The 12,100-nt window shown below is 35.4% G+C and overlaps 2 protein-coding genes across 5 annotated transcripts in view; both read right to left on the bottom strand.

Annotated features, from left to right (window-relative positions):
* Positions 1 to 6,128, bottom strand: part of LOC140784416 (uncharacterized) — a 40,842-nt gene extending 34,714 nt beyond the window's left edge. For all 3 annotated transcript variants that reach the window (XR_012108259.1, XM_073131816.1, XM_073131817.1), the window contains exons 1-3: positions 5,552 to 6,128; positions 4,692 to 4,889; positions 519 to 602 (exon numbers count right to left, since the gene is read on the bottom strand). Coding sequence is in view for 2 of the 3 variants with exons in the window: in XM_073131816.1 (XP_072987917.1) it covers positions 519 to 602; positions 4,692 to 4,889; positions 5,552 to 5,905 (636 nt within the window). In the remaining variant the exon portion in view is untranslated. The remainder of the gene's footprint in view (positions 1 to 518; positions 603 to 4,691; positions 4,890 to 5,551) is intronic.
* A 2,443-nt stretch (positions 6,129 to 8,571) lies between these two features.
* On the bottom strand, positions 8,572 to 11,659 carry LOC140784515 (3'-5' exonuclease). 2 transcript variants are annotated; one of them, XM_073131987.1, is made up of 7 exons: positions 11,325 to 11,659; positions 10,726 to 10,902; positions 10,187 to 10,317; positions 9,919 to 10,080; positions 9,146 to 9,256; positions 8,907 to 9,064; positions 8,572 to 8,820 (listed from the first exon to the last, which is right to left on the bottom strand). In XM_073131987.1, the coding sequence occupies exons 1-6, from the start codon at positions 11,560 to 11,562 to the stop codon at positions 8,996 to 8,998; spliced, it is 888 nt and encodes a 295-aa protein (XP_072988088.1). In that variant the 5' UTR covers positions 11,563 to 11,659; the 3' UTR covers positions 8,572 to 8,820; positions 8,907 to 8,995. The 2 variants fall into 2 exon arrangements, with proteins under 2 accessions (XP_072988088.1, XP_072988089.1); XM_073131988.1 differs by lacking the exons at positions 8,572 to 8,820; positions 8,907 to 9,064 and adding an exon at positions 9,389 to 9,533 and having other exon boundaries at positions 9,145 to 9,256.
* Positions 11,660 to 12,100: the final 441 nt, after the last annotated feature.

The following is a 12,100-nucleotide window of genomic DNA, read 5'->3' as shown; positions in this document are numbered from 1 at the left end:
TGAGTGTAAACAATTACTATCAGCCTATAAGGCACCAGCTGTTTGGCTCACCTCAGAATGTAATAGCACATCCAAGTGCAGCAAAATTAGAAGTTATGGGTAAAGAAACTTAATATTTCCTTTTGCCTTGAGCAACCCTATCTTTTTAACTGCTTATTCCAGATTAAGAGAAACTACACTATACATTTGGCCCACATCAATATCTTTGGTAGAAAGAAAAGCAAATATAAATTGAATATTAAAATGTTCTGTAATATAATGATCAAATCAACAAATGAAAAATAGATAATCTTGAACAAGAGAAAAGAAAACTTTGAAACTGAATATTCCAACCAGCGACAAACAAGATTTACTCCAAAATCTCAATGGTTGCATGGATGTCAGTAAAGAATAAGTATTGATAACGAGCAGAAAAAGAAACCTTTTAGATAGATAAGTTTCCATAAGTGCAGTCTGCATGAGTACTGAAAGATACTACCTAGCAAGTTATGAGCTAAAATCTTGGAAAGGAAGACAACCTTTACACCTTCAGGGAAACAGAAAGCAGGCAAATCACCCTCCCTCATTTCCACTCTCTTTCCAGGAGGGTATTTGAAAAGAATCTGCAAGCCAAAGAAGAACATATCAGTTGCACATAAGTACCCAAAAAAAAAAATGACATCAATGGAGACTGTGGAAAGAAAAAGAAAATCAGCCAAAACCATCACACATTAACAATAAAAGAAATTTGTCAACATCTTTTATCAAATCTAGGTGTAGACTTGTCCTAAGATTCATTATCACCAAGGAATCTTGATTACAACTTGAAACCTAGCTTGATCAAGAGTCTTGTCCTTAAGTAGATTTTTGGTCAGATTGATCCTGCTTAGAACTATTTAAAAATATTTAGTAAATTTTTGGTCCAGATTAGACAATTATTTTCGGGCTGAACTGGTTATAAATTCAGACAAATTCCATGCAAGACAACCTATGCTGAGTGACAATGAGTCGCTACTCATGAGGATTGTGAATAGTGTTCAAGACAATTAGTGAAGATCAAATTACCCAAAGTCAGTGATCAGCAAGATGCCCAAAATCTCTTGCCGAAACTTGTTTTCAGGGCAATCTAATATGTCCAAATACAGTCTTAATTGTCAAGTTTGTGCCACACAAAGCATACTGTGCTAACGAAGAATGATGAAGCCAGTCGGCATGCCCCCTGCCAGTAGGATACCGACAACCGGCACAAGATTAGCCATGTTGTGTCAATCGGCACAGGTAGGGTATGGGCAACACATAATAAGTACAGCTCGGAACTTGTTATAGGCAAGTCAAAGAGACCCAAAATGCAGTAATGGGTCTCTTTGGAAACCACTTTGCCAAATAGGAAATGTAAAGTTAGAGGTGAACTTAGAAAAAAATAAGGAGAAATAAATGAGATTTTAAAGGGATTTAAAAGCTTTTTCGAATCCAATCAAAAGATAAAATTTTCTCATTCTTTTAATATTTTCTTTGTTTTACTATTTGGAGTGTACAAATGAAAATACTAGATTTATCATTTATAAAAGTCTTTCTACATAGAACTAGCATTTAGTAATAGATATTATGAAAAATACTCTTTAATTGCCCGAATTAGAAGAGAAATTTGATTTCCCTAAAATTTAAAAAGATTCAAAATTAATCTGTCAAATTTGCTAAAATTGGTATATGAACATATTAGATTGAATTCATATAAGTCAATTTGAACCCAGATTTTATAATTTTTAGTTAAAATTTCAGTATAATAAGAAATTATTTGATAATATAAGTATGCAAGGCATTACAATGAGCACTACTATCAATAAATGAGTTTTTAGGATTATAGACAGTATTTGTCATAAGATTCTTATATTATTTTTATGCTGATAAATGAAGTCTTTGATCATCCCTATTATTCTACATTCAACTAAATTTTGGTTTTTAATTACTAAATTATTGTCAAATAATAGATGTCTCTAATCATATTATATGTTGAATTATGTTTCTACTTAACTATTGCTATTTTTTAACAAATTGGTCATTTACAAAATTATCTAGGGATAAAAGACTGGTATAGAATTTAATGCATATATTTAAACTAAAAACATCAACTAAAACCCTGAAAAGCATGTTAGAGGCATGTTAATATACCACTAGCATGCTAGGGCGTGCCACACCAATAAAGCACTGACAAGACACATGCCACTGGCACAACAATCATTGGTGCTAACATAGTACAAAGACACCAACATGGCCTTGTATTGCACGAGCACGCTAGGCCTTGCCATGTACCGTGTTAGAAACATATTGCTTTTACTAGCAAGTATAATGCGGCAAATACAACCCTCATTCCTAAGCCATATCTATAGAAACTTCTAACTACCTGGCAACACATTTCATGGTAATTAAGGATGTAGTTTTTCTCACAAATAACAACAGCCAATAGTATGCAGTTAGTCCCAACTATTCAGGATCTAGCATAAAGTACTTGTTAGAGCATAGAATAAAGAAACCACTGTTTTCTAATAGTTTAAGTTTTTAGAGTAGTTGATGAGCTTTATTGCATCAAAAGAGAGATCCTAAGTGCAAAATGGGCCAAGCTGATATGTTATTTAAAATATAAAACCTCCATCACTCTAAGTTAGTTCCACTTCTTCGACCCATCAAAAATCAAAATGTCTCAAGCCTAGATGTGAAGGAATATTAGAGTATAAAATGTAAAAATTATTATTCTCTAACAACTTAAACTTTTAGAGTAGTAAGTGAGTTAATAGTACTATTCAAAATTAAGCACTATCATTTTTTTTTCTTACTATGTTTTTTTCATGTTCACCTCCCTATCAAGACACCTTCTTCAATAAAACCAACCCTCCAACACATGCATTATGTGGTCTTCTTTCTACATGTTTAGACCACTCAATCTATTCTAATAAAGTAACTTATCCTTACTACTTCCCACTTTCCCTATTCACCTCCCTGTCAAAACATCTTCTTCAATACAACCACTCCTCCAACACATGCATTATATGGTCTTCTTTCTACATTTTAGACCACTCAATCTATTCTAATAAAGTAACTTATCCTCCAAGATTGTACAAAAATTTTCCTATCATTCATGGTTCCAAATATCAAAATCAAAATCGAGATTGGTCGTCCAAAAAACTGATACATATCGACTGTATTGGCCGTCCGTATCGGTTTGTATTTTAAAATACAGAAAAAAAATTTAAAAATAATAATAATAATAAAAATATATAAGTATAAATTGTTCATATATAAATCTAAAATTAAAAAATAAATATTATTTTATTAATTTTTATCTCTCTTTCTACCGCTCACACTTTCTCTCCCTCTCCTATTCTTCTCCGACTATGCTTCTCCAATGAGGTATTTCTCTTTTTCTCTCACTCTTCTCTCTTTCTCTCTCTCTCCCACCCAATTTTAGTCGGTTTTGGCTAATACTTAGAACCATGCTATCATTTACATTCTATGAAATAATATGTATGACAAAGCTTTTTATGTCTTGATTGCAAAGATAAACATACATAGGGATTTTTGCAATTTAAATGTATTTTAATTTTTGATTTAACATATAAAAAGCTTTGTCATACACCCCCCCACCCACCCCACCCCACATACACAGTCTAAAATTATCCACAAATGTCCAACTTAATTCTTTCCTGCTTCCTAGAAGTCCAGGTTTATCAAATAATTAGTTTCTTTGCACCACAAATTGTACAGCATGTATCAGCTGCACAATATCAGGAATACAAACAGCTAACTAGTAATTGTATATGAAAAATGGGAGCTTGGAAATCCAAAAAAGCCAAGTATGCATTCACACCCTTTAGAAGCATCATGTTAGTTGGTGATAGTTCAATCTTCTCTCAATTCTTTAGATATTTTTTCAACATGTGCAGGTTCTGCTAGGCACCCAAAATAGATACAATAAAATAAAAAAAGTTAGCATGTATTCTCCACAGTCCCATAAAACTTCTCTCTTAGATTAAAATTTTAAAGTAAATAAGATTGAGGACATAAGAAAATTTCTGCAAAAACTGAGATAATAAACATGGAAACACTTCTACTAAACCGATTACAAAAGGTATCAGATAATTTTTCCCATTTAACACTTGTTAATGCATGTATTTCCTATGTGTTTCCACTTCCTCTAAGGCTTATGATAGTAGATAATGAAAAATACTCTTTCCACTGAAGGTGCACTAGATTTATTTCTCTTTCTTTAATACTGAAGAGGGAGAAAATGGAAGTTACATTTTTTGACTCCAATAGTAACAGCCCTCAATATCCACCTAGGTAATACCAATATTATTAACAGGCAAAAGACCTCCATCCTCCTCTTTTCCATATTGGCATATGAATGTACCTTAGGTTCATGCGCAACATCATTTCTGTAAAATATCAAACTCAAGTACAATCACAACACAGCACTAAGATAAGGAGTGTGTGATGTTCTAAACTTCTAATTAGTCAGGAAGAGAAACAGAAACCATGTATTATAACCCTTAAAACAGAAACAAGGCAAAAGTCTTAAATATAGACACAACTGTCAGCATTGCAAATAATAGATAACCATTTCAGAAATGCATAAGAAATTCTAAAGCTGAAAAAGGAACTATCAAGAAAACCAAAATCATATAGGGAATATTTCATAACTCATGAATTCAGCGAACCTGAGGTTCTAGGGTAGGTATATGTCCATGATACTGAATCTTTCTAAGATCTAGGATTTCTGATTTTGCCACATCCAACTCCCAAGCTTTCCTTTTAGCAAAAGCCTCCTCAATGAGATCAACATTGGCATATGAATGGAGGCCCAAAACAAAGAAGTGCTCATATAGTGATGTGGGCTCCTTATGTTGTTTATGATCCTGGCAAGAAACATATCAGACTTATCTTTCCTGAAAAACAAGTAAACTATACAGTATTATCATCTAAATTTAACATGTCACGAAAGAAATTTCCTTTCAACATATCACTGGTTTTATACATGAGGAACAGCAAAACCACATCGGCAGTAACTTCCCATTATTTCTGATTCATGCTCTTTTGTGATTATAAAAACCAGCTGCCAGATGACTGTATGAAGAAAACATTTAACAGGATGGACGGTAGATAAAGCACATATTCTCCCCTCAATTTTCTATTCCCCTTCTTTTAGTTTCTCATAGTACTGCGAAAAAAGAGCCAACAACCTACTAGCAAGAAAGAGTGCTGTCCTACAAGGCATTTGCTGGACGGCACATAAATCCCAGCTTCCAGGTACAGCAGCAAGCTTTTATCCATCAACAAAGCACTAAATATTCTATACCAAATCTACTTACAACCAGAACAGGAATACAACCATTGGATTTCGAGAATGTCCTCCAGTGCCTTATCATAGTGGTCATAGTTATAATTGATGATATGAGTAAAAGGCGATCATCATGCAAGAGACGGCTACCACAAACCAATCCATTCTGACACTAATTCCCATATTTAGCAACAAAAGAAGTGCAGCAAGCAAATAAGAAGGTCAAAGAGATGCTGATACCCGAAATTTCGAGTGAATCTGATACCACTGCCGCTTCTGATTCGCCAACATCTCAAGATTCATCGTCGTCTTAAATCCCTGCTCCCTACTACTACTACTACAACTAATACTACCACTATTATTATCAGCCCCGGCCGGCCCCCATTTCCACGCCCGCTGCATCTGCCGCCGCCACCGCTGGAAACTCGCGGTCCTCATGTGCCGCGCCTGCTGCCGGATGCTGGCAAGTGGCGACGAGCTGCGGGATGAAGAAGCGGGGGACAACACCCCGCCACCGTCGGCATTCCTGGCCGTCTCAGCCGCTGCCGCTGCGGCCTCCTCAAGGGTTTGGTGTTCCGGGATCGTCTCTTCCATTCCAAACCCTTGAAGAACCAATTGAAGAGAAACCAAACTGTTGTTCCTATTCAACAACCCATTCCTTCAAGTCAAAAGTTTGGCCCAAAAGGGATTAAAAGAACGGATTCGATCGATAAAAGGGGAATTTGGATTAGAATTGGAGGCGTCGCGAAGGGATCAGTGAATCGTAAATAAGGTATGGGGAATTAAAAAGAGGGAGTTATTTCCTGCGGAAGGGGAGGAAGGGGAACGGAGAGAAACCAAAAAAGGGAAGTCCCTAAGGGGGGCGCGGCCCATGGGCGTCTTTTTTCTTTCTTATTTTTCCTTTATTTTATTTTTTTTCTGTTAAAAGGAACACGAAACGTGGATTAAAAGGTTTTCCGTAGTTACCGGGAATTCGAAGCTTCGCCTTTGCAGAAGGTAACGGGCCTTTTTTTTATTTTATATTATTTTAACATAATATATATTTTTATATAGTTTCAGCCCACTATTAAAAATATTAAATCAAAATGCAATTGTTGTCCGGCTGAGCACAATAATGCATGATATATAAATTGAGCAAGATATTGGGCGACCAGCATAAGCTCAGTCCTAACCCGCGGTCCACTTATAACCAGTTTGGCTCGACTCGACTCAAACCGTAGATAGTATTAGGCAGCATGGGGCTAGGCCTTTGCTCGCTAAACTTGGCCCGAGAGCTCGACTCATTATATTTGTCTATTACTCGACTTATTATACATGTCTATTTTTATTATTATTAGTCCCACATTAAATATTTAGTAAACTGAATATTAATGTATGAATATATTCCTACGAAAGGTAGCTAAAATATCTTCATGGATGCCCTTACACTTAATACAATAAGATATAATATTTGTTGCCCGTTGTGCTCGGTCCAAACCCAATATCTCATAGGTAAGGTGTAATTAAGTCGAGCTTGAGAGAGCCTAGCTCTAATCAAGCTCAAATTGAAACTAATTTCGAGCCTGTATTTGTGATCAAGCTTGAAGGCAATTTCGAGCTCGAACCTAAACGAGCCGATCAATAAGCAATTTCAATCTTTAATCAATTCAATCTAAATTTCAAGCCTAATCAAGCTTGAATTAAATTAAGCTTGATTTAAGTTTGAATCAAGCTTAAAATAAGGCGTAATTCAAAAATATAAACTAATAGAGATATTCATGTATTTCGAAAAGATATGATAAGATCAAAATTTAGAACTAAGCTCTAAAATATTAGAGTACATAATAACCATCCACTTAAGTAAATCTTAAAATATAACATAATTATAGTATAGTATAGAAAGTACTATTCCTATTATATATATATATATAATTATTTCGAGCCTTATCAAGCATATTTGATCAAGTCGACTCATAATCAAGCTTAGATTGAAATTATTTTTGAGTCAAGGTAGATCGAGCCTTATTGAGTTGGGTTCAAGACGAGCTTGAGCCGACTTGATTATTTTGACAGCCCTATTTATGGGTTAGTGGGTAGTAATGAGCTGTACTATTCTAGCCTGCCCTGCCCAAATTATTGGTGAGTTAAGCCATGAGCAAATATGTAAGCTCAATCGACCTGAAAAGTCTAGCTTGCTTGATAATCACCTCTAAGCGCAATTACAGAGCGGATGATATACAAGCTTGTAAAATGTCTATATCATTGTTTTTATCTTTTTTAAATTTATGTGTATCAAGCTTGTTATAATTAAATCTGAATAAAATATTAGTATACGAGCAATTCCCTCAATAAAAAAAATATTAGAGTTGAAATTTTTTTCTTGGGAAGTATGATGTGAGATTTAGTTACAGTTTCAATCTGTTTCTCATTCTCTTGTCAAACACTCCAAAGAATAGGGAAACTTCTTTTGGACCGCTGGTTTATCGCTTATGATTGACTTGAATATTTTCGTTGTTTCAAATCGACCTTATGCACGTGATCACCCTATTTCTTCTCTCACTCTACACACAATCTTTCCGAAAGTCAAACGCAAGCTATGCTAGTTAAAAGAACTACGAAAGAATAATGCAAATGATAGAGAACACTTAAATGGTACATAATAAAAGAATGAGCATGAATTGGCGTCGCTTTTTCTTATTCTAGATGAATACATCGAGCTAGACTACTACTCAAAGTATTAAAGCCAAGCATGCTTAACAATACAACATTCCGTGTTGTTAAAGATAATATCCACTACACACATAACCAATTAACCAAGATATACAAAGTTCATTCTGTCTTGAAATGTGGATAGATGTTTTCTATAGCTATTCAGTGTGCTTCGAGATTGTTCAAATCATATTTCAACATGAGAAGATTGTGGTAATATTTTCTTTCTCTCTCCGTAATGGAATGTCCTTTTGATAATCCAAAGGCGCCAAACCGCATTTGAATTGATTGGAACAGAAGAGAAACAGATCCATGCTAAAACATTCAATGTTTCAGACTATGATCTCTGGAGGAAACACGAACGCCTATTTGCTTTGAGTTTAAGAACCGCATCTAAACTGATTCAAAGAATTTTAAATTAGTTTAGTAATCAAATTTTTTTTAATCTTTTTTATGTCTAATTAAGTTTACGCTTCAAAAAATTAAGATTAAGAAATAAAATTAACTAATTGAGTTTAAGGCTTAGCCTCAAACCAAACGAGAAAAGAATAATAAAGCCTCTACACTTGATCTGTTGGTTTCAGTCGAAGTAATCAAAGATCATGAAACTTGATCCCATACATAACTAGAGCACCAAAGAATTGTTTCCATAAATAGAGTCAAGCTTCTAAATAGAAAATATTCAACACCCTGCAACATGGGATGAGGCCCTTCTCAGAAGGGTTAATCTCCTGAATCTTCACTGTGTGCACATCACCATCAAGATGTCATGCTGCCACTATCAATCTTCTACATAGATTAGCACCTAATGTCTTCAGCACCTAGTCAACATGTTGTTCTGATCATAATTTATTTGCTAAACAAAGAAGAAAATGTAAAAGAAAAGTGAAAAAAAAAGCTTACTTACAAGATCCAAGTATGGATATGTGGAAAGATATGCAGAACCAGTTCCCTATCACAGACATATTAGGAATATTCTGCAGAGATTGGTACATGTCATGATACAGTATTCACTTTCTCCATATCCTCAGATCTAATATTCACATCTGGGAAGCCTTTTAGCGCCTGATCAAGCATAATACTTTTGTAGTTTTAAAAAGTATTTCCGAATATGTGCACATAAATAAATATATATACAATATATACCTGATACAAATACCAAGACACAAAAGCATCTGTGGCAGCATATTGGATTTTCTCTTTTGACAGTACATCAGCTTCCCAATTTCCCATTCTGATTTTGCTAGGTTTTTCCAACTGTGGAAACAACAGTGACTAGCCAATGTAGATGGGGTATGACCATATAGGTGCATCAAAGGAGTATGATAGCTCTTGCATAAAGAAATCAATTAACTATATATCTAAAGAATAAGATAAACTGACACATACATTTGGGCAGGTTGAGACAAATTTGCAATTTTTAGGTCCATTGACACCCTTATGATGAGAAGGAAAAAAAAGAAAACCCTGGACAAGGAAGCACCATTTTGACCAAACAGAAAAATCATAAACAGAAGATTTCCCAGACAATTTCCTGCAAAGGACAAACATCACATTCTAGTTCATCAAAGAATATCTATCTTTTGTAATACATGTGGATGTGTCACATGGGTCAGAATGCTGATTGCTAGTTATAAATATAATAAGAATTAATAAATTTCAGGGCATTATCTATTAATAATTGATGCAGGGTACAGTGGAAATTATTATTTTAAGAGATAATATTTACTACTTGGCATACAAATGGGCAACGGGTGTCCTGAGACTTTGGTCTTTATCAAGAATATCCAGAAATTAAATGCAGGTTACTTGTTGCCATAGTGATTGATCTGGTTTATACCTCTTGTATCACCAGAAATGTGTTTTCAACTATAACGTGTTAAGCTAGTTGGCTTGTGTAGCCATATCATCAATAATACCTCTTTGCAAGTAATTTTTTCAGTTAAAGAACTCAAACTCCATTTCTTAGGAGGTCCACCAAATTTGGTATTTGCAAGACTTGACAAGTCCATTAAGGATTCAACACCAACACCATAATCCTTCCTCATTTTCCATGCATCGTTGGCTACACATACTCCGACCTTCAAGAAGCAAAAGAAAACTAGTAAATAAAGAAGGCGTGAAATCGATTATGGATAAAGGAGGAAAAAGCTTTTAATGAAAAAAATCAGTAAATAATCTACCCACTTTGACAGATGAACTATCCTCCAAAAGAGACTTCAAAATAGGGGGAATTCCAGAGTGAATAATGTGCATGACATAACAATTAGCAGTGTCCATACATATCTGCAATACTGCAGCTTTTCTTTGTGGTTCGCCTGCAAATTTCACATCATCAAATCATACTTTAGTTGAAATTCTCTATGTGCTCATACACAATTACACACTCATTCCTAAAAGAGGAGTGGCACAGAATCACACTTCTACTACGTGATGCGTGAATATTTCAATACTCTAGGCATATCTCTTAGGATAACCTATCATATACTAGACCAATAGACCCCTGGAGTATTTCCAGTATGGTAAAATAAAGATTAAAATGTGGATATATCATGGTTCCTTCTAGGACAGAGAGAGAGAAAGAGGTTTCTGCTATTCAATCTCCATAAATGATACCAAATTAGATAATATAAGGATTAAACCATGAAGCCTAAATTAAATGCTTGTCCAGAGGGAGAAAATAATTTAGAAAAGGAACGAATACAGTTAAAACTAGAAAAATTAACCTCTTCTAAAAACAGGCTTCCACTCGATATCAAATCCAAGAGAAACTTGCTCAAAGCTCTTCAGGGCCTTGATCTTATCTAAAATCTCCATAGTAGCTTGCTCTACTTCAGAAGCTGTCTTGCTATATACTATGCGTCCCATGAACTTCATTGATTGGTAACTAGTCCCGACGTTCACTAAACAGAAGGAAAATTTGAAGTTAGAAAACACTATGAGCAAACAAACGACTATGGAACAAAGTGCCTGTATGATGCAACTATGAAAGGATCATACATTCATAATTTCAAATCTTATATAGGTCATTGATTTTTAGTTCTTAACAGTCTAGATTTACCTAAGTGATGGATAGATGCGAACTTTCTACAGCATAATCTACTCAACCTTCAAGACAAAAATGTCACTTTGGAATACATTACTACAAATGGGGATACGTAGTTATAGAAAGGAGATAGCTTGATAGGTACATTTACTCTAATTTTTCTCCCTCAAGATTTCTAATCTTTAGCAACCAAGATAAGCATATGCAAATCCACACAAAAGAACAAGCTACAAAATCGAATCAAGTTAGCCGAGAAGGGAGCGATCGAGTAGGAAGTACCTCGGCAAGGGGAAGGAGCGAGAGCCCACAGCGCACTCACGTCGGCAGCGGAGGAAGCGGCGGCGCGGTGACGGTTCCACTTGGGGAGGCGGCGAGTCTTGGATCGGGGCTCGGAGTTGGGAGGGGAGGAGCCGGTTCGCTTGTTGGAGGAGGCGTAGGCGGCTTCGATGGCTCGGAGCTCGTCCTCGGCGGCTGGGTCCCACTCGAAATCGGACTCCCACTTGCCTTCAGATCCCATTTCTCTTTGATCTTTTCTTTTATTCTTTCGCTGTTATCTGCAGCAGCAAACCAAATCGGCGGAGGAAAATCGCCACTGTTTAATAATTTACAAGGGAAACAAGAAATTTTTTGTGCTCGCGTGTGTTTTATACTTTGAAATCAATGGATATTCGATATTGGCGGGATTCTAAACACAGTCTGAATTAAGATTAAGTTCTTTCTAGTGGAGAGTTTCAGGTAGGAATAGCAAGAGTATATTTAGAAATGAGACTATTAAACAACGATTTAAGGTTTGAAAGTTTTAGTTTCTAAAAGACAACTATTTACATATATTATCAACTTTTGTACTTTATATAATCAACCTAAAATTGAGCCATCAGATTGAGGGAGGCAACCTCAGGAGTCAGGACTCGACTTCAGGTGAAAAACTGAACCCCATCTCGTACACCATATATAATATATTTCAGTGGATCTTATCAATTTCCCTCATCACTGCAACAATTAATTCTATATCTTTAACTGCTTTCCTTCACCAACGCCATACACATAACTCGGGT

Source organism: Typha latifolia, chromosome 3, assembly GCF_019914945.1.
Source record: "Typha latifolia isolate L0001 chromosome 3, TyphaL0001v2, whole genome shotgun sequence".
NCBI classification, from domain to species: Eukaryota; Viridiplantae; Streptophyta; class Magnoliopsida; order Poales; family Typhaceae; genus Typha; species Typha latifolia.
This window is presented reverse-complemented; position numbering and strand designations above follow the sequence as displayed.

Excerpts from the sequence above, each read along its gene's own strand:
- LOC140784515 (XM_073131987.1), bottom strand. The coding sequence starts at position 11,562 with ATGGGATCTGAAGGCAAGTGGGAGTCCGATTTCGAGTGGGACCCAGCC. Across the intron at positions 10,903-11,324 it reads CGCTCCTTCCCCTTGCCGAG|TGAACGTCGGGACTAGTTAC; the intron begins GTACTTCCTACT and ends CCTTCTGTTTAG. Across the intron at positions 10,081-10,186 it reads AGGATAGTTCATCTGTCAAA|GTCGGAGTATGTGTAGCCAA; the intron begins GTGGGTAGATTA and ends TGCTTCTTGAAG.